Source organism: Rousettus aegyptiacus, unplaced genomic scaffold (assembly GCF_014176215.1).
Source record: "Rousettus aegyptiacus isolate mRouAeg1 unplaced genomic scaffold, mRouAeg1.p scaffold_m13_p_12, whole genome shotgun sequence".
In the NCBI taxonomy this organism is placed as follows: Eukaryota; Metazoa; Chordata; class Mammalia; order Chiroptera; family Pteropodidae; genus Rousettus; species Rousettus aegyptiacus.
The window spans coordinates 20467953-20495917 of record NW_023416287.1 but is presented as its reverse complement, the minus strand read 5'-3'; the positions used below and the strand labels follow the sequence as shown (position 1 = coordinate 20495917).

The following is a 27965-nucleotide window of genomic DNA, read 5'->3' as shown; positions in this document are numbered from 1 at the left end:
GGAGGAGAGATTTGGGCTGAGGCCTGGATTCCTGGGTTCTGTACACTCCCAGCAGGCAGACAGGCCGGGCTGGCTGACACAGCCTCCCCCTTCCTTCTTCCTCATCACTGTGTTGGCCTCTGAGTGCCCTGCCCTCCGTAGGAGAGGGACTCCCCACCCCTGGCCCAGGCGCTGCCTGGGGTGTGGGAAGGAGAATTGAACTCTGGGCAGTGGAATGCCAGAAACCAGGGAAGGAAGTGGGTGGGTGGGAGGGCAGGAGGGAAGATAAGATGTGTGGAGGGCGGAGGAGCCTGCTGAGGAAGGCCCAGCCCTGTGGGTGGGGGTGGCCTCCTTGGGAGCAGGAAGAGCAGAGACCAAAGGACCAGCAGGTGAAGAACTTCCTGTGAGTCCTTGGAGGATGCCAAACGGGTGGGAGAGGGCTGCCTCTGAAGGCAGGGGGCTTCCATCTTCCTGGAATCCGACGTGATATGCACTACTTGGTATAGAGGGGATTCGGAAATTGAGCAGGAGATGCCTTTTCAACTCTGATATTTCAAGAATCTGAGCTGCTGTGATTAAAAACTCTGGAATATTTTGAAATACCTTTGATTCTACCATTTTCAATTTTGATTTAGCAAGGTGACTCGGTACTCTTTTTTGCTCTAACCTGCTGAGAAGGAGGAGTGGGGGCTTGGATCCCCTCCTGGTTTCAGACAAGATGCCAAGAGGAGGGTCCTTGTCCTTTAGTAGCTTTAGGTGACAGAGAGGGGACCATAGACAGGTTGAGAAGACAGTTCTGCTCCTGCCTTGTTGTGTGGCCTTTGGCACGTCACTTGTCCTCTCTGGCCTAGGTCAAGCCAGGTGCTCTCTCTGGGTTGGTCCAGCTTGGGCATTCTGAATCTGTTATGCACAGTTCACCCCCTCCAGGTGGGGGAGGCCAGGCAGGAGCCAGAGGGTGTCTGTTGGTTATGGAAAGAATGTGAGGGCAGGAGGCCCAGTGGGTGGGGTCCCCGGGCTGGGCAGCGGGCAGAGGGCAACATGAGATCATGTAGTCTGGGCCTCCTGGTCCAGCACCTCTGGGGATAAGAAGCTCTCCAGGCAGACTCCCAGGTCAGACTCTCCCCTAGGACCTGGACTCAAAAAGTCAGGTCATCCCCCCTTCCCTCCCCCTGGCAAAGGGAGCAAAATTAGGACCAAAGCGGTGGGCATTGGTCCCGTCTCATACAGCAAGTCCAAGGCAGGCACTGAGCCCAGGGTCCTGCTTGGGAGTTGGGGCTGAGGAGCCTGTCTTTACTTCTTGACTATGTTGGGGGCTGGAGAGGGATATGGAGAGGGGGCTCATGTCCAGAGTCTGTGCTTCTGGGTGTAGGTGACTCTTTTGCATGTTCCCCAGGGCAATAGGTGGGCAGGGGACACAGCTTGCTTCTCCCCAAGGCTCTACCTCAGTTCAGAAGCTAAACTTCCTCAGGAAAAGACTGGGCAGGATGCGGAGGCCTGGGCTCCCCCAGACAGACCAGCCTCCCCATCCTCCTACTATCTCAGGACACAGGCTGGGATGGGACTGGGGTCACCAGGTCTCCACAGGAATGCACCACAGGGAACAGTGCCCGGCAGAGGCCTCTTTCCCTGACCCAACTGAGAAAGAACACTGCCCCCCCCACCCCCGCTCTGAGTCTGCTTGTCCTTGTCTCTATAATTGTCTGTCTGTCTCTATGTATCACACACACACACACACTCCCTGAGACTTAATGACCCACAGAGGCACACACCATCGTATGAACCCACACAAGTGCCTCCTTCCCCTCTTCTCACCCATGTCCTCATGCACAGGACCTTTTTCTCCTTCCCTGTCACCCATAAGACAGCCTGAATGCACCAGGACAGACCCTCTTTCCTTCTCCCCGTGGCTCAGTGGGTTCCAGGCTGGGGTCTGGCAGGCATTGAGGGGAGGGTCCCCACAGCTGGCCAGGCATTTTCCCAACCCCTCTGACCACAGTGAGCCCCCACCCTGCAGGTCCCCCTTCCACCCTGGCTCTGGAGTCTGTGGGAACCAGACAGTTGGGGCTGTCCAGCCGGGCTCGCTTCCTCCCAGGCCCCAGGGGACTTGCTGAGGGAGGAGGGAGCAGCAGAGACTGAAATCAGTGTGGCTGCCTGCCCAGGAAAAGCCTCTGGAGGGGCCTGGGATGCCTGTATGATAAAGGGGTCTCCAGCCCCCAGGGTGCCACCTCATGGGACATAAGACCCTCCAGGCCACCACACCAAGACCAGAAAGGGAGTTCTCCAGTCTTCCTGCCCTTCTCTTCTCTCTCTATGCACATGATCCAGATGGGGGACTAAGGCTCCAGAAGGAAGCCATTTGCCTCAGCAGTTCTGGTATTAGGGGGTGTGGGGACAGGTTTCTAAGTCCCTTCCTCCGATGGGGCCACAAATACACCCATTCCTCCTGCTTCCACAAGCGGGCAGCTGAAGAAGGCCGAAGGTCAGGGCTCTGTCTCTTCTGATCTGTACCCAGGACAGCCACCCCCATTTCCCCATGAGAGAAATGCTTTCTTAAAGAGTCACCAGGCAAGCTCAGAGAGCTGGGGACTCAGGGAGGCCCCCATTCCTGTGGGAAATCCAGACAAGAGGATTCCTGCCTGCCTTTTGAGACTTGCAAGACATAACGGGTGCCTTTTTAGCACTGGCATTCCAACCCTGCTTCCCCGTGTCCACTAGCTCTACTCCTACTCTATGTGGCACCCTGGCATCCTCTCTCAGACTTCGGGTCAGGAGCCAGGGGCAGAGCTTGCAGACCCGGTTTTGATTTCCTCTCTGCCACTCATGTGCTATCTGGAGTTGGAGCAAGTGAGCCCCAGACTCTCCTCTGAGCCTCAGTTTCTGCCACTATAAAATGGTGATACCGTCCCATTATCACACAGGATTCAGTGAGAGGATATATATATATATATGCCCAGGACAGAATAAATGCCACAAATGGTCACAGTTATTCTAACCACTCGTGATGGGGGCAGCTGAGTCACAGAGTTTGGAACTGCAGAACTAGGCCAGCCTCACCCCCTGCCTGGTGTCTTTCTTGGTTACATCCCTTCTCTCTCTCTCTCTCTCTCTCTCTCTCTCTCTCTCATTCCTTGCTTTCCCTTCCTCTGCCTTCCTGGGAAACTCCCTGAGAAAGTCCCCAGCAGGAGAAGGCCTCATGTGGGATATTTCCATTCAGGATCCCTCACCCCTGCCACATAACCCCCATAACCCCACAACCATAGCCATCCCACACAGAAGAACCAGGTGTCCTGGCTCTTATCCCCTAGCCATTCAGCAGACTGGTCCTGATCATCATACTGGCTTTATTGGCCCTGAGAGCCACAGAGTAAATACCAAGGAGTCTCCGCTTCCCCTCACCCCCACGTCTGTCCGGAGGCCCTGGGGGCTGGCTGAGTGTTCACCATCCAGTCTTGGCTTCCTGTCCCAGTGTCATTGGCTTGCCAGGCCCGGGTCCTTGGAGAGCTCCCCCGATCCCAGAGTCAGGCTCAGCCTGGAGGGTGTAGTTGGCAGCGGTCCAGCAGGGACTGCCCAAGACTGGGCTGGCTTCACTCAAAGAAGAACATTCCTGGCGTCCGGTATAAGCAGGGGGTCAATCCTAGTGGGTAGCCAGAGCCTCCCTGGACAGGGAAGCTGCCAGTAACCCAGGGTTCCTTGGGGTCAGCTGGCAGGGGCAGCGGGGCCCGCAGTGAGGCTGGAGGGGTGGGAGGTGCAGGGGAGGGGGCTGCTGAAGCTAAGAGGTGCTCAAGGCCTGAGTCAGTCCCCATGCAGAAATTCAGGGCCTGCAGCCGGCACTGGTAACTGCTTCCAATGCCTGCCTCAGGAGTCAAGACGGGTGTAGGGGCCTTACTAAAACCCTCAGCCTCAGAGAAGCCAGCAGAAAAGCCAAATGCTGGGCATGGGGAAGACGATGTGGCTGCGGGGAGCTCCCCTGCGCCTGCAGGTTTGGGCGTGAGCATCTCTTTGTGTTCCATGGATGGCCGGGGCCTGACGTCGGTCGTTGCTGGGCACATGCTGGCTGGCAAGGCTCCCACCAGGCCCCCAAAGCTTAGGCCCTTGGGCTCTGACAGCTCCGCCAGAAATGGGCACTGCCTGCCAGTAGTGGCGTCAGGGACTCCTGGGTCCTGGCTGGTCACTCTGAGGGGTCCGCGGCGTGCCTTGGCAGAGCCCTTGGTGCCTTCAGTACCTGCCCGCCGGGTGAAGCGTCGGCGTCGGCGCAAGAAGCTGCCGTGCTCGAACATGTCGTGGCAGTCCGGGTCCAATGTCCAGTAGCTGCCCTTGCCTGGCTTGCGGTCATCACGGGGCACCTTGACAAAGCACTCATTGAGTGACAGGTTGTGGCGAATGCTGTTCTGCCATCCAGGCCGGTTGTGGCGGTAGAAGGCAAAGCGGCCCATGATGTAGCGGTAGATGCCGCTGAGTGTGGCCCGCTGCCCTGGGGAGCTCTGGATGGCCATGGCGATCAGGGCTATGTAGCTGTAGGGAGGCTTGGTTGGCTCGGCTGCAGGGGCCAGGGGCCCGGGTGGGGGCTGCTGCTGCATGCTGGCTGGGCTGGCCTGGCTGGCTGGCGGCTGCTGGGACCACAGGGGCCAAGCACGGGAGTCCAGGGCTGGTGTCCGGCACAGCCGGCTGGGCTGGTTAAAAGGCCCACTGGCCCAGCCTCCGAGCCTGGAAAGGCAAAAAGGGGTGGGCCCGCCAGGCTGCCCTCCCTTCCTCCCTGGCCCCCCTCCTCCAAGGCCCAAGAGAGGCGGGCAGGAGAGGCCAGGACTGGGAAGTTGTAAGCAGCTGCCCGGGGCGAGGAGTTGGGAGGGAAGGGACTAAGACCCTCAGCCCACATGTACTGGGTGGTGGTGGCTGGGGAGGGACAGGATGTGAAACTGAGGGAGACAGAGACAGAAACAAAAAGAGACAGAGGCGGAGATGTAAAGAGACAGAGACACTGAAAAAAAGACAGAGACAAAGACAAAGAGAGGTAGAGGCATAACGAGAGACAGAAACACAGAGAGAGAGACAGAGGCAGAGACGTAATGAGAGGGAGAGAGACAATGACATGACAGAAAAAACACATGCACACAGGCATGCACACAGGATACAGAAAAAGAATCACTGAAAGAGAAATAAAGAAATCTACAGAGATAGAGAGAAAATAGGAGATAGAGAGAGACACAAGTACAGACACAAGAGAGGGAGGGGCAGAGAGACAGAGACACTCATCTCTAACAAGAGATTGGAGAGGTAGAATCTAAGAGCCGAGTTAGACACCTGGGCGTCTTCATGAGAAAAGCCACAGGGGCCTCTCAAGTCCCCACCTCCAGTTCCCCTTTATGCCTTTCCTCCTTCTCCCAGGTCTGTGGCCTACTCCTCCCCACAGTGCAGAGAGCCCTTGGGGTCACACTATTCCCTGCCCTCCTTGGGGGCGGGGGAGAGGTGAATTCCAGCAGGCGGTGGGAGGAGGGGAAGTGGACCTAGGATAGCGATGAGATGCGGCCAAACCTGGTCTGCTGAGTACCAGCGCCCTCTAGTGACTAGTGTGGGGGAGGACAGCCATCTGAGCAGAAACATCATCCCCACCACCCAAGAGGTCCCTGACCCTGACTGAGCCTCAGTTTCGCATCTCTAAAGTAGAGCTGGTGACTCTTCAGCTGTCTAGGCTATGGCGAGGAGACAGCAGGCTCCCTCACATGGAATTCAGTGCCCTCCGAGAGCTTAGGACAGAGAAGGATATGGCTGAAGACTGTCACTCTGAACTAAGGTTCCTGCTAGGGGTACGATGAAGCCCAGGACAGATATCAGGCCTTCTGAAGGATGAGACAGCCTCCTCCATGCTCTCCCACCCACAAGTAACCAAGTCAGAAGGCACCTACTGTACCACCCTCCATGCCAGGCCCACTCACCTCCCCTCTCCACCAACCCTGCTCCAGAGGCTTTCATAGCTTCTTTTGAGTAGATACGGAATCTAAGACTCAGAAAAGTTAAGTGACTTGCCTAAGGTCACACAGCTAGTGAGTGTAAAAGAAGGGATTTCAACCCAGGTTTGAAATTCCTTTCAATCACCCCTCCTGTGAGGGGCAGGGGTAGAGGACAGTCACTGTACTCCCAACTGGATAACAGACTATAAATCCCAAGAGAGTAGGGACCATGCTGTTTAACTCCATCCCCAGGGTCCAGCATTGGCCTGGAACAGAGTAGGTGCTCAATCAACATTTGTTGAATGAAGTAAAAAAAAAAAAATAGTGATTTAATTGACTTCTGTCCTTTGTTGAATCATACAGTCTCACCCCATAAAAGTAGCTTATTGATGTATCACTAAAAGAGATTTATTATGTTGCCACCTCTAAGAGGCAATATAATAAAGTCATAAATCTAGAAAGGAAAAAAGGTCTGCTATCTGGGCCTGAAAACAGTGAATTATTGACAAAGCAAGGTCAATTACCTTCATGGTTGAGGGGCTCCCTCCAAATTCTCAAGGACTCCCTACAATTTATAGTTTGCAAAGACTGAGGAGGAGCTGGACTCCTGGCTCCCACTTTGGTATTTGCCTTAGGGCTCTATTTGGCAGCCTGCCTCAGTTTCTCCAAAGACAGTATCTACTGGTGCTGGTGGTTCAGAGGTTAGCATCCAGTCTGGGTTTGGGCCAAGTCCTCTGTTTTGGGACCTTTCCCCACCCTACCCCCTATTCCCAAAAAGAATTGAGATGGGGTACTAGATGACTCTAGTGGCAGGCAGGAGGAAGGGTCTGGAAACTCAGGGTCCCTCAGAGCCCTGGCAATTCTGTTATTGGTTGGCCTCACTCTAAACAATCCTGAGAATCTAATTATTGGTCAACTCAGCTTTAAGCAAAGCTTATAATGGATCAATCGCAGGTAAGATCTGCTTTAGGTAAACTGATATAGGCATGTTGGGCTCTCAACCAAGAGATAAAGTCTTGTTCCTTCTGCCCTAATTGCTGTTTCCAGAACCTCAAGGTCAAGTTTGGTTTCCACCTGCTGCCCCAAACTCAGCTGCCAGGCTGGCTGCCTACACGCTGCATTCCGGGGTTCCATCTCTTCAGCTGAGAGGCTGAAGTCCGCAATCAGCTTCTGCTGTCCCAACCCTCCTGGGCAGTGGGTGTGGGGAGGCCCCAAGTCTACTGGCTCAGTTTGGGTAGGGCTGGGGTAGGATCTGCAACCTGTGGGGGGCTGCCTTTAGAGGGTCAGAGAGGTGGAAATGGATGCTTAAGGCTGACTGAGATGTGTCATCAGGTGAGTGACGTGGTTGGGGATGAGGGAACTCGCTGCTGAGGGAACACTGTGGCTGTGGCGCTTCGAGTGCAGGAAGAGCTCTCTGGCGAAGACTGGCTCCACCTGCCAGAGGATGGAGGGTGGGGGGCGATGAGCCAACTTCCTCTGTTACCTTCCCCCTACGTACCCATGGGAAGTCACAGCCCTACTGACAGCTCCCTTCCACATGTATTTTACATGCAGAGTCAAACAGCAGGTTTGACTGGGGCAGAGCTGGGACTAGAGGGAGCAGCGAGGGACTTCAGGAGGGCATTGGAGGGTGTGGTTCTCTGCTGGAGTGGGAGGCGACTCACATGGGCCATGATGAGCCTCTCCTCAGGCTGGTCCCGGGGCCCCGGGTATTCCTCACCAAAGCACAGTCGGATCTGGTACTCAGGCTCCGGGGAACCATCCTGCAGGTGGGCCCGCAGTTCTACGGGCAAGGAGACTGTAGGGGCTGGGCCAAGACGGGGCATCCTACCTGATGCCCACCTGTGCTCTTATCCTATGCCCACGTCCCATAAGCCCATATCCCCATTGTGCACCTATGCCCTAAGCCACTTTCATATCCGCGTGCTTGTCTCACGCCCTACATCTGTGTCCACTTCCAGGGCTCATGCCCCGTGCCTTGTGATCCATGCTCACTGCCATGCCTTTATGCCCACTGCCACTCGACTACGCCCATCTCGTGCCCAGTGCCCCAATGCTCACTCTATGTTATGACAACACATGTGCCTAAGTCCTATGTGTATGCCCTACACCTAATGCCAGGACCTGCCCCACATCCACACCCCCCACACACCTAAGCCCATATCTGTGCCCAGCCCTCCCGCCCGATGCCCAGACTTGTTCCCATTCGCAGTGCTCTGTGTCACGTCTTTTGTTTCATGTCCACGCCTTGCCCATTGCCCTATGCCCACATCTCAGCGTGCCCATTCTCCTCTGTCCATGTCCCTCTGCCCACTCTTGTGCGCAGCCGCTCCGCCCTGCACCACCATTGGCCCCATCGTGGCGCCCTTACCCTCGAGGAAGCGGCGCGTGTCCAGCAGCTGGCAGGTGTGCTCGCGCTCCAGTTTGTTGGGCTGTGAGCGGTGCGGGGCCAGCGGGCCGCACCAGTACACGCGGCCTTGGCACAGGCGCTTGGCGAATACGCCCTCGGGAGCCACCCACAGCAGCACGCCGCGCTCCAGGTGCGGCAGCAGGCGCTGCAGCACAAGGGCGCCGGGCGGCGGCTCGGGGAAGCGAACGTGCGCGACGCGCGGTGGCGGCCCCAGCAGGCGCAAGGCGGCAGCGGCGGTCGTCCGAGGGCTCAGATGGCAGCCTTCGGCTGTGCGCGCGATGGTTTCACGCACCAGCTCCGCGCCGTAGAACAGCCTCACGTGCAGCCAGCAGTCTGCGGAAAGGAGAGAAGGGGCGCGCGCTCAGGGCAATGGCTGCCTCCTCCATCCCCACAGCAGGGCTGGAGACTCTGAGGTTCCCTCTGGCCCTCACCTCAGGAATTTGGGCATTTTCTCCCGATGGTGGTAATAATTCTAATAGTGGTAGTGGTGGTAAGTAATTGCAGTTTCAAGTGTAAACAAACTGGTAGCTAAGCTTCAAAAACATAGGGTCTGGGGCCATCTGTACAATGGGGACATGACACTGAGGCCCTCACAGCACCAACTTCTGAGATTTTGGGAGCTTCTCCCCAGCAAATATTTTAATGCAGGTGGAAATAACAACAACAACAACAACAACAACAACAACAACAACAACAACACAGCAGCCTCCCATGTGAGTGGCCAGCAGCAAGCTCTATGGTTAGGACTGTGGGCTCTGCAGTCAGGCCCTTGGACTGTCACTCATTGCCACTTAGGAGCTGTGACCTGTTAGTAACTTTCCCAGGTTACTAGACATGTGATCTTGGGCAAAGTTCTTAACTTCTATGTCTTGTTTCGGCATCTGTAAAATGGGTGTAGTGGCAGGAGCTACCTCTCAGGGCTGTGGAGAGAGCTTAGAAGAATGTCTGGTATAAACTAAGCCCTCAACAAATGTTAGCCATTGCTGTTGTTGTTGGGAGTCTGGGCTGGGTCCTTTGGGTAGGAGACAGAGGCTAGCTGCCCCCAACCCAGCCCTCTCCTGTTCTGCACAGTGGTCAGTGGGGAGATTCCTTACCAGGGTTGCTGAAGTCCTCAGAGGGAAAGGAGCTCCAGGGTTGTGCGGGGTGCTGTGCTTGGTACCCTGGGGAAGGAGGAGAATCAGCCAGGTCTCCTCACCCTGGATCCCCTGACCCCTAGATCAAGATTCTGGAGACCAGGCAGGAGGCAGGGGTGGGCGAGGAGACCGGTCCTTACTGTGGTCAGCCAAAGGGCCTGGGAGCGGGGCAACTGGTGGCAATGAGCCCTGCTGTGCCAGCCTCCTGGGGGGCTGCTCCTTGTCCTTATCCTTTGTGGCTAATCTGGAGCCAGCCTAAGCATCAGGAGAGAGGGTTGTGAGCATGGGAGAGGAGCTCCCAGACTGTCACCCCTGGGGCAGAGGGAAGTCTGGGTGGACTGAAACCCAGCTGGGTTTGACAGGGACTTTGAGGTTTCAGAGCTCCAAGACCCTTCCCCCCAGAGAAGTAAAGAGAGAATTGATGGGGTTGTTGAAGGTGATGGTGTCAGAGATGAAGCTCACTGTGATAGAGAATAAAGTGCTAGAAGTGAATAAGTAATAGAGATAGGGAAACAGGATGATGGAATGGATGCTGATGGGGGCACTAGGAACAGTGGAATGGACCAGGCTGATGGCAGTATGGAAACAGGGCAATGAACTATCAATGATGGGGGAGAGATAATAAGGGTACTACAGACAGTGATGGAGATAGAGATGATGGGGGTAATGGCCACAGTGAGAGAGCTAGAGGCAATGAAGGGGAAGGGACTATAGTGGTAGAACTGGATCTGATGGGGTGAGTGGGGCCAGAGTGATGGATCTAATGAAGGTAAGGGATGGGGGTGATTTTGGAGAAAATAGGGTTGATGCAGACAGAGTGATGGAGCGGAAGATGATGGAGGTGATGGGAACAGTGACAGAGCCAGAGATAATGGAGGTGAAGTGAATAGAATGATGGAGCTGAAAATGATGGCAGAGATGGAGTAGTGATCAGAAGAAATAGAGCTGATAGGAGTGGTGGGGATGGAGGGAAAGAGATAAATTTGCTGGAGACCATAGAGAGGGTGGTTTGGGCGAGAGATGACTGAGCTGGCAAGGCTGCGGGGGCTAGAGGGACACACTGACCTGGTCTGTCCTGCATACTGGCTTCATCACTTCTCCAGGGGGCTCCTCCTGATGGCTCTGGGGACTGTCCTCTTCTTTAGGGGAAGCACAAGCCCTGGTAACTGGATGGAGGAATAGATAGCCTGTTGTTTCCTGGGCCCTGAGGGGAACCTCTCAACTGAGTTGATCCCGGACAAGAACACCCCAGCTCACTGCATGATTTCAGGGAAGACCCACCTCTCTCTGGGCCTCAGTTTCCTCCTTTTCAAATGGAGAGATAAACTGGGTAGTTAAAGTTCTTTTGTGTTTATCTGCCCATGAGTTTAAGCTCAATAACTCCACCATTTCCCATTTTACAGATGTGCAAAGTGAGGTCCTTGCTGTCCAGAGAGCCATCCTTGGCCACTACCTCCAGGGGCAGGATGGTACCTGGGCCATGGGCACCGTTGGACACAATCCGGTAGACTTTGTAGGGGTCGGAGATGTCCAGCTGGCTGCGCTCACGCACCTCACAGAAGTCAGCACTCTTGTTGAGGGCACAACGGAGCCGTGTCTTCCAGGTGGAGGGGTCCTCCTTGTCAGCGCCATCTAGGTGCTTGCCCTTGTATATGGCCCAGGCCTGGGGATGAGCAGGGGCACTTGGAATAGCCTGGGGCAGGGGGCTGGCATTATGCAAAGAAATGAGGGCCTGCCTTGCCTCTCATCCTTCTCTCTCTCCCTCTGACCCTCTGTCTCTCCACCCCTTCATCCTCCCCTCTCTTCCTTCCTCCCTCCTTCCATCCAACACATATTCCTTGCGCTCCTACTATGTGCCAGGCCTGAGTTAGGGACTGAATGGGGAACAAGACAGACATCGTCCCTGCTCTCAAGGAAATCAAGTCTAATGGGAAAAGACATCTGCAAACAGCTCAGTGGAAATAGCTGTATTCCAAATTATGGATTGTGATAAATAAAACATAAACTGGATAATGGGATATAAAAAATAATGGCCATACTTTGCTATCTGGAGAACCATAAAACCAAATCCCTACTATTGCCACATACAAAGTGGACTCTAGATGATTAAAAAAAGAGTAAGAGGTAGAACTGTGAAATTAATAGAAGATAATGTAGGTGAAACTATTGTAGGGGCAGAGAATTCTTCTTAAATAAAATTTCAAAGGCATGAACCATAAGGCAAAAAAAAAAAAATTACAATGTCTGAAATCAGCAAGGGGCTCAGATCTGGAACAGACAAGGAACTTCTGAAAATCAACAAGAAACAGAGAGCATGCCCCTAAAGAAAACATTCTCATCAAAGGACAAGAATGGGTAGTTTATAGAAGAGGAAACCAGAAGCCCATAGGCACACAAGTACTTAAAGTCATTAGTGTCAGAGAAATGCAAATGAGCACATGAGATATCACTTGTAAGCTGACAAACCTAGCCAGTTGGAAAATAGCAAGAGTTGGTTGGGATGTGCGCACTGTTGGCGGGTGTGGAGTGGGTGCAGAGCTTCTGGATGGTCATCTGGCATGCCTAATTAAATTAAGTATAAACATATCCTGTGAGCAGAAATTCCATTTCCAAAGGAATTCTCACAGAGGCTCCTGAGGGGACCAGGGCAAGGATACCCACTGCGGCATTACTTACGGTGTTCGAAAGCAGACTGGTGTCCACCCCTGAGCAAGTGGATAGAGGTGTGTGTGTAATAGATGTTGACTACAGAGTCTATGCAGCATCTAGAAGCATCTAGGAGCAGCAAATTAAATGTACAGAGAACAAGAATAGATATTCAGAGCATGATCCTAAGTGTAAAGTAAGACACAGAGATCTACAACATAATATTGTGTGTCAGGTAAAAATATACACAAAACAGCAATGCTCACTTTGCAAGAAAACATACAAACCCAGGATAATTATTAAACACCTTAGAATAATTGTTGTGGTAGAGGGACTAAATAAACAAGAAATATCAGGGACTGCTTTAGAGAGGATGATGACCTCTTGGAGGAAATGGCATTTGAGATGAAGCCTGAATGAAAGGATGGATGAAGTCTGACAGAGGACTGAGGGGTATTCTAGGAATAGCAAGTGGGAAACATTGATAGACTTGAGGAAGGCCAGTGCGGCTGGGGCAGAGAGTCAAAGAGGAGGGTGGTAGAAGAGGTTGTTTGCTTTGATCACATTCAGAGCTTGGAGGTATTTAACCGATGAGTCACACTTAGTCATTGCCCTCAGAGGTCCCAGGTCATAGGAAACATAAACACCAAACAAAAGAGCCACATTCCTATGTTGGTGCCATTTGCTAGTCATGAGACCTTTTAAGGCTTGAATTTATTGTCTGTAAACTATATCATTGATTCCTAGCGTCACATGGTTGTGGTAGGTATAAGATGAGAGGTCTATGTAAAATGCTAAGCACAGCATCTGGCACACAGTCAGTGCTGACTTATTGTAGTACTTATTCATTATATCAAGGATACTCTAATTCAAAGGTAACCTGGGCACAGGGCATAGGGTGCTATCAGCATGATGAGAGAGGGATCTTTATTTCATTCACTGCTGTACCCCCAAGCACTTAGAGTGCTGCCTGGTACGAAGGAGACACTTAATAAGTATCTATGGAATAAATTGAGCTGGGCCTTGAAGGGTGGGTAGGAAAGGGTCAGGTGGAGTGACTGACATTCCTGGCAAGGGGAACAGCTTGAGTTAAGGCCCGGAGGTGTGAAAGGGCATGGTGCCTTCAGGGAACAGTGAGCAGCCTGGTGTTGCTGGAGCTGAGTATGTGTGTCTGAGGGTAGATACAGTCAATTCAGTTCTAGTTATGTTCTATAAAATCTACACAAACACTGTATTAGTGAATACTGAGTCGCTCCTAGGGAAAATACAGGGCTAGGTTCCTGTGAGCCTCACTCTGGTCACACCATTTTCATCAACTGATCAATACATAACCTTGTTTTATGTGTGTTTCTATGGGACACTTTATTAATATAAACTGTCGATTCATTAACATTGAGCTCATAGCCAACAGTACAGTAACTCACACTTGAACAAAACTTATCTGAGACATTTTTGCTGTATGGTACATCACAGCTTTCTTGTGCGTAGCAACGCTAGACAGAACTTCAGCATTACATGGGCTTGGGGGACATTTTTAATTGTAAAATCACTAAAAAAAAAAAAAAGCACAAAAATACTAAAAATGTGGCACTAGATAGATGTTGAAAAGGACACTTGTTTATAGCAGAAGAACTGAAACAAGAAGGTAGAGAATCACCTGTTTGCCCTCAGCTGGAATGTGCATGTCAGTGACTCAGATTTTTTGCTGTTCTGCACATGTCTTTGAAAGGCTACAAAAGTGCCCAGGGTATTGATTTTAGGATTACGAATTTTAGGAGTTTAAATTTAGTCAATTTGCAAATACAGAATCCACAAATAAAGAGGATCAACAGTATGTGGTAGGAAAAAAAGGAAGAGAAATTAAGGAAGAAGAGACAGGTGGGCTTTGGGCACCAGGAAGGCGTTAAGCCAGGGTGTCACATATCTGTGTGAGTGGCCAGTCAAAGCAGCAGGAAGGATGGGAAGGGCCAGCCCCCAGAATCTCTCTCCTCTGAATAGCACATAAATCTTAAAGGACAAACGATGAAACACTTATTGAGTACCTACTTTGTGCCAGAAACTGTGCTCCACCCTCAAGCAGTTGGAGGAGATAGACCCATACAAGGGACTGATAATTCATAGGGGAAGTTGTTCTAGTGGGGAAAGCAGAAAGAATCAGGGTTGACTTGGGAGAAGCACTGAACTGGAGCTTAATAAATACATTAAAGAAATGAATACATCAGGGAAGACTCTTGAGGAAGAGACGTTTGGGCTGAACATGATAAAAAGGAGAGGGTGTTCCAGGCAGAGGGACCAACATGTGCAAAGGTCTCATGGTAAGAGAGATATGAAGCATTTAGAAACTGAAAGAACTGCGAGGCTTGGGTCTACCCTTGGGGAAGGGAGGGAGCGGAGAGAGATGTGGCCAGGGAGGGGCAGTTCCTGCAGGTCTTTGAGTCTGTGGTAAGGAGCTGAAATTTCATTACAAGGACAATGGGGAGCCAAAGATTCTGAGTAGAGGAATGTCAAGGGAAGATTTACCTTTAGAAAGATCCCTCTGGAGGACCGAGGGGAGGGCTGACGGACCGGGGCGGGGGATGGGTGGGTGGGTGGGAAGCAGGGGGCTCAGTGAATTCATTGCAGTTGTCCTGGCGAAAGATTACAGAAATGAGTCTAAGTAGATGGACTGAAGAGAAGTTCTGTGGGAGGAGCCAGCAGGCCCTGGTAGTGGATGGAGTAGGATGAGATTGGAAGAGAGGGGAGCAGCCAAGGTTCAGGTGCCCAGTTCTGGGGTCTGGTTGGCAATGGGTGCCATCCTCCATTTTGAAAAACAGTAGACGTTTGTAGGCATAATCTGATCAGCATGCTGTTGAGGATGCGCTGAGTTTGAGAGGTCTGGGGGCTGCTAGACCAGGAGGCTTGGGGCTCCGTGCTGAAGCTGTGGAAGGGGAGAGTGGGACGTGAAGAGGGAGGTCTAGAAGTGAGTGTTGAGAGCTGCAGCATAGGAGGGGAGGGGATGGAGGCTGAGATGCAGAGTGAAGTCTGGGCTGGGAGGCAGAGATTCTAAAAACTAAGTGAGAGTGTTTCAAAGAGAATGCATCCTCCCCCAGGGGTCAAAGAAATGACAGTGATGGCAACCTTGGATTTGGCACCTAGAGACACTGGCAGAATCCAGATGGGGTGGAGGAGGGGGAGAAGGAATTGGAGACGGTGTTGAATGAGGGAGCTGATGATCAGGAGACTTGTTTCCAGGTATTTCTTGCTGTGAAAGGAGAGGAGAGGCCAGAGCATGGGGAGCTGGAGGCATTCGTTGATGTTTGGAACAACGGTGGTAGTCTGACATGTGGTTGGTTGGTTGGTCGATTGGTTCCTTGGTTCCTTATAGCTCATGGGAGAGATTCCAGAGTTTAAATGTTACAGGAAAGAGCCAGTTAGGAAGAAGTTAATGATTACTAAGGAAAGCGGCAGGGGCTCTCTGGAGGGGTCCCTGAGAAGATCTGGTATTGGAAAGCACAGAAAATGTCCCTGGAATCGCGGTTTTGGAGTGGGAAGTTGAGGGAGTTCCCATTGGTGGCCTCTAATCTCTCCTTGGAAAGGGAGGAAAGGCTCCCTGAGGTGCAGGTCATGAAGCAGCGGAGATTCTGCTTCAAGAGGGTGTCTGAGGGTCTCTCATACACGGAAAACATTACCCTCAACTTAGAGATGACTGAAGCTAAGGGCCATACGCATCCAGAGGCCTCCCGGGCCGGGCCAGACCGGCGTCCCGCGGCTGGCCGCGGTCCCCTTACCCTGAAGAGCGCTGCGTCCTGCTGCGCCTGGTACCCGTGCTTGGCTGCGTGCTTCCAGGGGATGCGGAAGAGGGTCTTGCCCGCGTCCTCCCAGCGCAACCCTGCGTAGCGCCCGCTCTCGATCTGCGCCACCAGCCAGTCGCGGAGGCGCAGGGGACCCCCAGCCCCCGCCATAGGTCGCCTGCTGTCGAGAACCTTCTCTTCCTCCCTCCGCCAGGGGTCACTGGCCATCAGGGATGCAATGTCTTGGGGGCAAGTCTAGGGCCCGCGGCGACTGGACCCCAGCGCTGAGGGGCGATCGTGGGGCCACCTGGGTGGCGCACGGAAGCGGCGAAAGCGAAAGTCTGGCCCAGCAGGTTTCGCTTTCCGTTTTGTCCCCTCTCCCAGGAGGCCCTTTCCTTTCGCCCCTCCCCGTGTAGCCGGCCACGAGGTCGTCGGGCCTTTGGGAGGGGGCAGCTAGAGGTGCGATGGGACGCCAATACTCATCGGAATGTGTGGCGTGGGGCAGCCCGGGCTCTGCCTGTACCCGGTAATGGAAGGCGGCAGACACACAGAGGTGGCCTTTGTCCCACCCTGCACCTGTTTTCTGCTCTTCCCAGCCTACCAGAAACTTGTCAGTTTCTTTTCAGAACCCGAACTGTAGAAGTTGGAAAGATGTAGTGCTTCTCAAACTAAGTCCCATAAGAATTGAGAAGCTTCCACTCCCGATTTGCGAAATCAGATTTTAACAAGTTCCCCATGCGATTCTGATTCCAGGTGGTCCATGGGCCACACTTGGAGAACTATTTATTACCTTAGATCTTGGGTGTCCCCATTTACTGATGCTCACCACAGTGCTTGGCCTGGCTAAAGCCTTTCCTGCAGTGTATTAATTGGTTTTCACAACAGCATGTGAGATGGGTATAATGACCTATTTTATTGTTAAGATGACTGTGGCTCAGAAAGGTTAAAGCTCTATAACAAGGGGGGCCAGGATCCCAACCTGTGTTTCTCTGTCCCCAGAGCCCAGGAGCCTAAACAAAGTCCCACGGGCACCTCCTAACAGCTACCTATGGAGTATATGGATTACTAGTGGGGTCTATGACCCCCCTCTGAAAGTGTATGCAATTTTTTTCATGTCTATGGATTTTTTCTAGAGTTTGTATCTTTTATTAAGTTGTCAAATGGGGTTTGTGATGTGAAAGAAGGCAAGTAGCGCAGACTGCTCCACCCTTTGCTGTGTAAATGGGGAAACTGTGGTTCCAAGAAACTACCCCCTCTGCAGCGGCACAGAGCTGGGCACTGAGCCAGCACTGACCACAAGCTGGTAGCACTCGTTCCTCATGTGTACCTATCAGGAGGCCTTCATGCTTCACACCCTCCGTCTCCATACTCCAGCAGACACCCAGTTCTGACACTTCTAGCCACAGCCAAGATTCAAACTCAGGCCTGCAGAGTTCCAATAGGGCACAAAGCATTTCATGTGATTAAATACTAAAATATTCAAATAATAATAAAAAAAAATAATTGCATTAAGGCAGAAGTCTTGAATGTGTCAGACAATCTATTTCTCTAGGTGGCAGAGTCATAGTAATTAGGAGGATGGGGTCCATAGCCAGATTGTCTGGATTCAAACCCCAGCCCCACATGCTAGCTGGTGACCTTGGGCACCAATCTATTTACTCATCTGTTAAATAGCAATGCCTACTTCATAGGGTTGCTTGAGAATTAAAAGAGAAGCAGGTAAAGTGTTTATCACATTTACTTGGCCCATAGTGAGTGCTCAATAAATGAGCGGTATTATTATTGCTGTTGTGTCGGAGGGTGGTGAAAGTACTGATGGAAGCAGGGGGAGCCTAACGAACGACCTGGAACATTAGATCAAGGTGCTTTGATTTGTCCTATAGGTGATGGGGGCCATGGAGATTTTTAAATAGGGGAAGACACCAGTGGAAATACCCAGCGGACGGTGACACTAGCTAGCCAGTACTGCCGCAGGCTCCCTGCACTCTGATGAGTCCAGCCATCTAGTTCTTCACACAGGATGCTCCTTGAAGGCCTTTTCACTTACAGTTCTCTGCCTGGAATGCGTCTCACCAGATAATATAACAGTTCACTCTCTCACTCCCTGACTTATTTTTTCTTTTATTTGTCTATCTGGTGTCTTTCCCACCAGAATGACAGCAACACCAGAGGGCAGAGGTTTTGTTCACTGCTGGTTTCCCCAGCGCTCAGCACAATGCCTGGCGCATAGTAGATACTCAATGGACATTTGTTGAATGAATGTGGAGCAAGAAGTTGGGTAGCAGGTGGTTATTTCATCCATCCTTCCACCCCCAGAGCTGGGCTCTGGGCCTCCCCACCGCCCTGGACACAGTGCCTGGTACATAATAAGAGCCTCATGCAGGTGGCTATAGATTATAGCTATTTCAGACCCCTCTCAACTCCAGGTTAGTTTTAGTTTATGAAAAACTAAACTAAAAGAGGTGGATCCTCCTCTCCAGTAACCTCCAAGACCAGAAGCTCCTTCTTTAACAACCATCATGGAATGCAAACTACACCGGTTCAAATCCAGCCTCCCCTGCTCTAGCTGTGTGTCCTCAGGCAAGCTGCTAGGGCATGTTTTGGTCCAGGATTAGAAGGTCAGGACTGAGGGAGGCACTTACTAGCCAATATTTCTGAATAGGGGAGGAGAGGGATCTGGAGAAGAGGAGGGGGTTCAGGGGGAGAAGGGCCCAGAGAAGAGAAGGGGTTCAGAGGGAAGGAGGGTCTCAGGGCCCTTGTCAGAAGACCAGAGCTCCAGGGAAAGAGTGTGCATGTATTAGGGGGGAGGGGGGAGTCAGAGAAGTAGTCTCGGAATTCAGCCCTGAAGACTGCAGTTTACCAGCTGTGGCAGGCCCTGGGGGAGGCAGAGCCCCTTCCATCCAAGTTTCTTGCAGGCTCCTGGCCCTTGGCAGAGTCCTGCTGTCTGGCTTTTGCTCAATGACTGGGAGGCACTCGGACTGGCAGCTTCTGTGTCTCTTTAATATCCTCCAGGCTCGTCCAACCCCCACCCACCACCCACCCACTCCCACTCCCAAAGCCTTTAAGAGGCGAGGCACAGGTGCCCTCACCCCCAGCCAAAGGACTAAGGCACCAGGTGGCTGCAGCAGGCCGGCCCAGACACAGAGACGAACAGACAGGGGTCACACTACTGCAGACACAGATAAGCAGGGTAGCCATAGGGGGCAGGAGCAGGAACCAGGCCGCCGCGGAGGCTCTCACAGGCTCCGGGCCGGTCCTGGAGGCGGTGGGAGGCCCTGACAGCCCCCTCAGGAGGCCAGTCCGGGGGGGCGGGGCGGGGAAGAGGGGCGGGATCCTCACTTGCCGCCTTTGCGGGACAAACACCGCGGGAGGCAAGAGAAAGTCTGCTTAACCCGCGCCAGCAGCGGCAGCGGCCCGTGGACTTCCCGGGGCGTCCGCGGCACCAGCCGCTGCAGGGTTCCCTCGGAGGCTGAGGACTGCGGTGCGGGGGAGGCGGCGGAGGACGCAGAACCCTGCCGGCAGCGCTTGCACAGGGGCAGCAGCGCCCGCACCTCCTCCTCGTCCCGGAATGGGCTTTCACCGAAGCGCTCCTCCAGCTGCCGGCGAAGCTGGGGTGGGGATGTAGGAGTTTGGGGCTTGGTATCAGGCCACTGGCCCGGTCTCGGTCTCGTCCCCAATCTTCATAGCTTGCGCGCTTCTGAGAGCTTTCCACACCTCGCTAAGCCCTTCCCCTCCCTGAGCATCCTCGTAGACTCCTTAGTTTCCATCCCCTTTACCGAGGCCCTCCCATGAGTCCCTTCCCACTCCCTAAACCCTTTTCTCTTTTGACACTCCATTTTTCAGACCTGCTAAAGTGACTCCCCTGCTTGCACAGTGGGGGCCACATTAATCCCTCTTCCTGCACAGCAACTCCACTCACCCTGGGCCTCTTTGCCTGCTCCTTTCCTAAAGCAGCTTTGCAGATAAGTGTCTGAGTACCAGCCTGCCACCTGATGTAAACCTTTCTGAACTTGCCGCTCCTGTCTCTGTCTCTGTTTCTCATCCCTTGTTCCCAGGGAGACCTCAGCAGTTCCTGACACCTCCATATGCCTTCTACCCAGTGGGCATAAGAGAAGGAACCGATTTGGCCTCATCAAGGACCCAGGAGTGAAGTAGGAGATGGACATTTCTCTCCAAAGGGGCTAAATGCTCAAATGCCTTCAGGTTCTGGGCAAGTGGAGCAGGCAGTTCTGGGACCTGATCAAACTGAAGGGTCCACAGTCTGTCCCAAAGGCATTTTCCTTTTTTAAATTAAAAAGAGAAAGAAAACAACTGGCTATCCAAACAAAACACACCTAGGGGCTATATTACCAAAGGGCCATGGGTTTAAGATCTGAGAAAAATCAGCCAGGTCTGAAGCACAGGCTAAATTTTTTCCAATCAGTGCTCAACTCAAATGGGAAGAAGAGTCTCCCACCCTGCCTCAGCCCCTGCCCCAGTCCTTACCTTCCGGGAGCTGCCCCAGCCAAACTCTTCAAGCTGCTGCCTAAAACCCGGGTTGGGGTTGGCAATGGGCCGAGTAGACTTGATGGCTTCAAGCACATCCCTCCAGCCTAGCCCAGTCACAGTCATCACATATGCCGTCACGATGGTGGTGCTACGAGAGATGCCTGCAAAGCTGGGACACCCCCACCCCCAAGCTTTAAGTAAGACCCAATCTCCTCTGTGCCCTCCAGAACCCCGTCCTCACTTCAGCTCTCCCCCACCCTTGCCTCCTAAGCACCAACCACAAGAAACCTGCCAGGACCTGTCTTCCCACATCCAGGCCTTTGCTCATTCTGTTCCCTCTGCTTGGAGAATCCCCCAGGCATTCTCCTACATTGAAGTCCTGAGTGAAACAAACACTTGCTGATCATCTGTTATTTTTCAGATACTGAGGATATAGTGGGAGTAAAACAGACTTAGTCTCTGCTATCCTGGGGCTTAAGGTATGGTTGAGGGAGACAGACACTTAACCAGGGAAACAATTGCGGATGGTGATAATTACTCTGAAGATGAGTCCAGGGGCTACAAGATGGTATAGGAAGAGGTATTAACCTAGTAGGTGGGGATAAGGTGGATTAAAGCTATTTCCAAGGAAGTGATATCAAGCTGAGTCCAGAAAGAGGGGTAAGGATTAATAAAGAATGTTCTAGGCAGCTTAGCTTGTAGGAAGACCATGAGGTGGGAGTCTGGTGGATTTGAAGAGCAGGGAGATGGCCAGTGCAGCTGGAGCGTGGGAAGGAGGGTAAGAGAGTGAGAGACAGGCTGGGGGGAGTTATTCCTACGGCTGAGACTCTGGAATGGGGTCGGTGCTCAGTGAGAAGTTATGGGATGAATGACATCGACTAGGCCAGGGGTGCCTGGAAAGACTTGGGGGTCCTGTCTCCCAGCCCAGGCTTCCCCACTGTTCTGCACTATTGCCTCAAAGGCCTGGAGGGGAGGAGAGGAAGCCAGAACTATTGAAGGATGTTTGGCTACCTGTGTAACCGCTGTCCGTCAGCGTTCTTTTCCCCATTTTATAGATAAGGAAACTGAGTTTCAGGGAGCAACAGCTATTTGGCCATGGCCAGACAGCTGGTAAAGGACACAGCCCTGATTTGAGCCCCCTATCAGCCTCTATCAGATGAATGGTGGATTGTCAGGCATAGTGACTGCTGGACAAGATCTGTCACAGGTGACAGATGAGTGTATGTTCGGGATGAAGGACAGCCACTTATTTACTTCCTCCCACTCCCCTCTTAACTCACCAGTGAACTAGGCAGTTCCCCCCATTTAGGCGGCAACAGTGGATGAAGTTGATACATTCTTTGAAGTGCTTCTTGCTAGAGAAGAAAACAATAGGGTAGGGAGCACCTGGGGGGGCATGTCTCTTGGGAATTGTCCCCCTCCCCATTTACGGGATGGCAAAAGACAAAGAGCCTGGGGGTCCTCAGGTCATCTAGCAAGTGCAATGAGCAGGAGCCAATACTATCACATGAAGGGAAGGGGTGTGACACAATAATGGTGGTGTTTCAGGTGGTGAGAGAGGCCAGCGATGGCAGATCCCATCACAGAGACAGGAGCACCTCCCAGTGTGTCCCGTGGATCCTATTTTCATGGGGCAGGGGTTTATCTTGACCTTTTAAGGAAATGGGTGGGAGGAAACACAGGCGTCTCCCTTCCTCTGGGGTCTGCAATCAGAGCACTTGGGGACAATGATGGTCAGCAATGGGATTGGCAGCAAGAGTCCCAAAGGGCAGAAGTGTCTAATCTGAGTCCCTCCCGGGAAGGAGGCACTGCTTCGAAGATGAACAAAAATCCCCCAATACACTCTAGGCCCTGTCCTAGACCCTCAACCCATGCCATCTGATCTTGGAAAGTCTCCTAGATGCTGATCATGTCCCCATTTTCCCTCTCACAGAGGAGAAGTGATTTGCCCAGGATCATACAGTAAGTAAATGGCAAAGTCTGGCTGGAACCCAGATGTCATAACTCCAAGGTCAGGAATAGGCTGAGCCTGATCTTTTCAAATCTGCTGGTGCAGCTGATCCTGTGAGACGGTACTTTCTCCATCTTACATCTGAAGAGACTCAGCTCTGGGAGGTTAAAGGTCTTGGTTAGGGGCATAGGCAAGGGAGTGGCTGAGAAAGAGTCAAATATGAGACAGGAAGACCACCTGTGCTAGGGTCCCAGGACAGCTTTTTGGCTTGAGTCCTCTCTGTCCTTCCTCAGACCACCTCCCATCTCCCTCCCACTACCACAGGATGCAGCTGTCTGTCCATCTATCAGTGAGTCCCAGGGGACTTACATGTGTACCTCAGGGGTGTCGGCCACTGGGATGCGAAGGTAGGTTATATCCTGCAAGTACAAAACACACACAGGCAGTGGGGGGCCCCTGCCTGCATCTCCTCACCCTAGCCTGGGCTGTTCAAGCACATTGTGACCCCAGGCCAGTTCCTGCCCCTCTCTGGGCCACTGTTATCTGCTCTGTTCAAAGAGGGTAGATGGCAACTCTGAGGGCCTCCAAGCTCTGACTATCTGTAATTCTAGAACCTTCTGAGGACTTGATAAAAAAGATCAAAGGACCTTTCTTTTAACTGCTGGGAAAGGGCCACTTGAAGTGGCTCCCCTCCAAATGATGATTATAAAATTATGTAGTAAGAAGGGCAAAGGAGATTTTTATTTTCTTGAAAAGAAATAAAAATTATGAAAATAAGTTTATAGTTCATGAGTTGTAGTTATAGAACTTTGTGCTAATTATTAAAATAATCAAGGAACCAATTGTCAGTAGTTTTCCAAAACACTTGCTCTGACATCCTTAACTTCATGTGTACCCCTTCACAGAAGATCATAAAGATGATTTTTGTCCATGTTCTAAGAACCTCATCACTTTCCTCAAGGACCTCTCTTAATTGTTTGATATTCAGATGGCTCTTTTCAGGAGTCTGGGCCATACGGCCAGGGCCCAAGGGACCCCCAGCCAGATCCTCAGTTGTTAATGGCTTCATGCCAGAGTCCAGCCTTTCTCTAACTCATTTTCCCTAAGGTCATGCAATCCTGCATCTTTTGCAAGGATTGCAATTTCATTCTGCAACACATTTGGCACTGGATTTGCATGGCATTATCAAACCCTACTAGTAAATTCACTGATGGATGGGGCGAGAGAGATGCTTGTGAGACGAGGGGAGGACTGTTAGAGCAGGGTTTATTTTGCAAGCAATCATTTCCTTAGTAAATGTATTCATGACTTGACAACCTTCCCCATGCAATCTAGTGACTGCATACTCCGATTACTCCAAAACAAACCTGTATTATAAAGCAAAATCAGACTCCATCAACCTCGAAATTTCTCCTTAGAATGACACTGAGAATTACAAGTTATTGGAGGTTGCCCTTAGAGATCATCAAATCAGACACATGGGGAAACTAAGGCCAGAGAGGGGAAGGATCCTAACCAAGGTCACATAGCAAATCTGTGATAGACCCTGGTCCGGATCGCAGATCTCCAGTGCCCTTTCCCACCCCTCGTTCTTTCCCTTCAGTGGGTAACAGACTCCAATGGATAAGGAGGAAGAGACCCTGTTTATGATTAACTTTGTTATTATATTATCTGTAATTTGTTGAACACTTATTTTGTGGCTCTTAACAACTCAGTGAGGTTGGTATTGTTACAAAATTCCCTTTACAGAGCAGGCAACTGAGGCTCAGAGAGGTGAGAAGTGCTTTTTGCCCAGGTTTACAGAGAAAAAGTGGTGATGTGAACCCTGGCCTCCTGGCCTCCAGACTTTAGCACACGTCGTCTGGATTTCCTGCTTTCCTCCTTACCCCCTCTGGGTCATAATACCCACACTCACTCTTTTCCAGGACTCTATAGTACCAGCGCCAACAATTCCAGTGGGGGCCATGCTTTACAGTGTGCAAGGCATCTTCAGCATCCCACAGCCCCTTTGCCTCCTCACAACAGCCTCCTGGTGGCAGATAGGACTGAGGGATCAGAGGTCCAGACAGGTGAGGTCACACAGCAAGACATAGAGCCCAGAATCATCTATTTGGAGTCATCTATTCAGTTAGGCAATGAGAAGCCTATGTGGGGCCTTCTTATAGTTTGGTGTGAGGTGACTGGGGCCAGATGGCCTGTGTTCAAATTTCAGCTCCTTAGCTCCCTGGATGTGTAAGTTTAGGCAAATAACCTCTCAGGGCCTCAGTTACCAAATAAAGATCAAATAGGGATGCTAATGAAACACAGACCAATTTTTAACCAAATGAGTTAGCATAAGTCAGGAAGTCAGTACAAGACCTGGCACATAGTGGGTACGTGATAAATGGGTGCTGTGGGGGGGTCTGAAGCCCCCTCCTTATCTATTCGCAGCCCTGGGGTGGGAGTAAGTAGTACCTGCAGCAGAGGCTGGGGTGACTCATGAATGGAGATGATGTGTGTGATCTTATTCCGGCCCAGCTGATCCGGGTCTTTGGCATCTGAAAGAAACAAGAAGCTTGAGCCAAACTGGCAGGTGTGACTCATATGTACTTGATGGCCCAAGTAAGGCAGGGACTCCCTGCCCAGCTCTCTTCCTCAACCCACCCTCTCCACCTTGGCTGACCCTCCACCAGTTCCCACCCCTCCACCATCTCCTGCTCCCAGAATGACAGGTCCTGCCACACCCCTAGGCCACAGTCTCGTCTCTGGGGCACCCACAAGTAACTGCTCAGCATCTCCCCCACCTTGTCCATGCTGTTCTTTCCATCTTCCCTGGCATATCCTTGACCCAGCAATTCTAGGAATAGTGTCTAGACAAGGGTTCGCTTACATGAAGGCCAAGCATACAGGGCAATAGTTTCTGCAGAGCTGCTTATAATAGTAAACACATCAGAAATAGTTAAAAATGGATACAGGCTGAATGTCCATCAAAAGGGAGCTGGATAAAATATGGTATATTCATACTTGAATACTATGCAGCCACTAAAAAGATTCCTATGGGCTGATGTGCAAGGATGTCCACAATATATTATTAAGGGGGAAACACAGGTTATAGAATAGCATGCAGAATAGGTTTACATTTTTGTTTTAACTGTTACATCTGTATCTACAAAGAAATATGAAAAATGACCCAGGGGTATGCCGCACACTGCTATCAGTGGTCATCTCTAGGGGCTGGATTTCCAGTATATAAAAACCTATTATAATCAGAGTAAATAACACATATCCCCCTTTTCTCCATATGTCCATGTCTTTATTCAACACATTTATTGAGTGCTTGCTATGTAAGCCTTGGCTATGCATGGAGGTATGTGGTCAACTCCATGGCCCCTGCCTTCATGGGGATTCAGACCTTACTTGGCCAAATACTCTGAAATCATTGTGGAGTAAGGTGCTGAGGTAGCTCCAGGGAGGAAGGGATAAGGGTTTATGAAAGTGGAGCACCTAAGCCAATGGGAGACAGGGTGGGTAGAGAAGGCCCTGCCCCAGTTCAGATGTCCCTTCCTCTCTGACTCCACAGATAGAAGTAACTCCTCTTACCTTGGGTCCCCCAAGCCCCAGATCAGCTTGTCTCTATGGTTTGAGACAGGCAAAGTTCCATTGCCTTGGGACAGTGTGGGTGGTGCTCACCAATGAAGTTTCTGAGGTAGAGTCCAATCTCCAGGACTTCTCCTCTGAGGAGGAGATTGTGGGGGGAAGGGTCCCCAGCTAGAAGCAACACCTCCAAACAGACCTCAACTCAGAACCTCAGAGCTGGAAGAGCCCTTAGAGGTGGTGGGCCTTGTGCTGAGGGAGAGGCTGAGGCTCAGAGCAGGTGCAGACTTGCCCAGCATCCAGCGTTCTGAGCCCTTTGCAATGGGAACACTATCCACCCATGTGCCCTTTAGTCCTTATGAGCCCTACCCCCACACCCCTAGCATGGCATCTCTTCCCTGCCCCCAACCCGAAGCTTGGGCTCCTCCATGGTGTGTGGGTCAGAGCATGAATTGTGGACAAAGGCCTGGGACAGGCAGAGTGCCATGGCCTTGGGACAGAGTGGGCAGTGCTCACCAATGAAGTTTCCGAGGTAGAGTCCAGGAAGTACCTACAGGAGAGACAGGCAGGGTTGGGGAAGATGGGTAGGGTAGCATGCCCTTCCCACCCCAACAGCTGGGGCCCACAGCACTTCTCTGTCCACAGAGGGTGTCAACCTCAGGACTTGGGGAGCACTCTCTACCCTCTTATGGGCCTGGAATCTCCGTGAGAGGGCTAGGGAGGGCAGGAGGTAGCACCAAGGGAGGCTGGCTTCAGTAGGGGTGAGAGGAAAGAGGAGGGACACAAAGAGGGGGATGGGTTGGGGGTAGGGGGGTGGAGATGTTGGGAGCACAGAGGAGGGGGCAAGGGAAGAGGTGGGCCTGCCAGGATGGGTAGTGGGGAGCTCTGTGGAGGAGGGAGTGGGAAAGCAGGAACGGGAGGAGGATCATGCAGAGGTAGAGGGGGAGAAGGATGAAGAAGCAGCTCCAGAGAGTCCAAGGTGTCAGAGACAAGGGAGGCAGACACACGGAGACAGAGAAAGGGGCTCAGAGAAAAACAGAGTCTGGGAGTTACAGGAAACCACAGAAAGATAGCAAGAAATACACAGTCACAGAAAGAGGTAGAGACAGACTCAGGGAGATAGAGACCTGAGAGAGACGGAGCCGTGAACAGAGCACAGAGATATGGACTCAGAGAGAGATACCGCTCCAGAGAGACACACAGAGAAATACAATCTGAGAGTCGCAGGGAGACAGAGATATAGACACAGATTCAGAGAGGGTCAGAAGGTCAGAGACGGGGGCCGCAGCCAGGACTGGGGACCGGCAGGTGCGGGCTGCGCGATTCGCCCCCACCCTACCTTGGTCATGCCATTCCCCATGATCCCGGGGACTGGGGTCCAGGTGCACCCCCAGCTCGCCGCCAGGAGAGTGCTTGGGTCACAGCTGCCCTGATGGCCCAAGCCCGGCGCCTGTAGCCCAGCAGGGAACAGGGGGCTTGGCGTCCGCGGCCCCGCCCAGCCCTGCCCAGCGGCCGCCGCCGCCGCCGCCGCCACTACCCGCTGATCCCCAGCCAAGGAGGGAAATGATGGTGGAGCCGCCGCCGCCGCCGCTGCAGCCTTCACCACCGCTGCCGCAGGCTCCTCCTACCCCCTCGGTCATGTGGGGGCCCCTCCCGTGGGTCGCGGCCGGGGGCTGGACAAAGCCCCAGTGTGCCAGGCCCAGGGCCCGCGGGACAACGGCAGCTTGTTGGGGCCGCGTGGGACCGCTACCTCCGGAGGTGGGGGCGGGGGCGCTCCCCCCACACTGGCACTGTCAGGCGCCGGCGGGGTCGGGGGCTTAGAGACTCAAATCCTAGTTCCGACTCTGCTTGGACTTTCCTGAGGGTGCTGGGGCAAGGCCTCCAGCTCGTTCAGCCTCGGTTTTCTAGCAGAAATGTAATGGGGGCTGGACTTGGTCTGCTGTGGGTCCTCTGATATTCAGATTTTGTTTGAGTCAAGTGAAGTGGGTAATTCTTTCATTTTGTAATCCCCTCTCCTGCCCTGCTCCCCATGAGCATCCTACTAACCAACCATCCTCTTCCCCAACTCAT

At 52.4% G+C, this 27965-nt stretch overlaps 3 protein-coding genes across 4 annotated transcripts; all 3 read right to left on the bottom strand.

Annotated features, from left to right (window-relative positions):
- Positions 1-3300: 3300 nt before the first annotated feature.
- On the bottom strand, positions 3301-8422 carry FOXS1 (forkhead box S1). Its single transcript, XM_036229538.1, has 3 exons — positions 8296-8422; positions 7589-7707; positions 3301-4683 (listed from the first exon to the last, which is right to left on the bottom strand). The coding sequence occupies exons 2-3, from the start codon at positions 7684-7686 to the stop codon at positions 3564-3566; spliced, it is 1218 nt and encodes a 405-aa protein (XP_036085431.1). The 5' UTR covers positions 7687-7707; positions 8296-8422; the 3' UTR covers positions 3301-3563.
- On the bottom strand, positions 7689-16237 carry LOC107512883 (interferon regulatory factor 4). Its single transcript, XM_036229539.1, has 6 exons — positions 15881-16237; positions 10941-11130; positions 10533-10633; positions 9608-9722; positions 9429-9494; positions 7689-8667 (listed from the first exon to the last, which is right to left on the bottom strand). The coding sequence occupies exons 1-6, from the start codon at positions 16109-16111 to the stop codon at positions 8198-8200; spliced, it is 1173 nt and encodes a 390-aa protein (XP_036085432.1). The 5' UTR covers positions 16112-16237; the 3' UTR covers positions 7689-8197.
- Positions 16238-18996: 2759 nt separating this feature from the next.
- DUSP15 (dual specificity phosphatase 15) lies at positions 18997-27375 on the bottom strand. Of its 2 annotated transcripts, XM_016148839.2 has the most exons (7): positions 27235-27375; positions 26412-26445; positions 24777-24859; positions 22692-22741; positions 21652-21726; positions 20369-20540; positions 18997-19491 (listed from the first exon to the last, which is right to left on the bottom strand). In XM_016148839.2, the coding sequence occupies exons 1-7, from the start codon at positions 27253-27255 to the stop codon at positions 19219-19221; spliced, it is 708 nt and encodes a 235-aa protein (XP_016004325.1). In that variant the 5' UTR covers positions 27256-27375; the 3' UTR covers positions 18997-19218. The 2 variants fall into 2 exon arrangements, with proteins under 2 accessions (XP_016004325.1, XP_016004326.1); XM_016148840.2 differs by lacking the exon at positions 26412-26445 and having other exon boundaries at positions 27235-27305.
- Between the last annotated feature and the right edge of the window lie 590 nt (positions 27376-27965).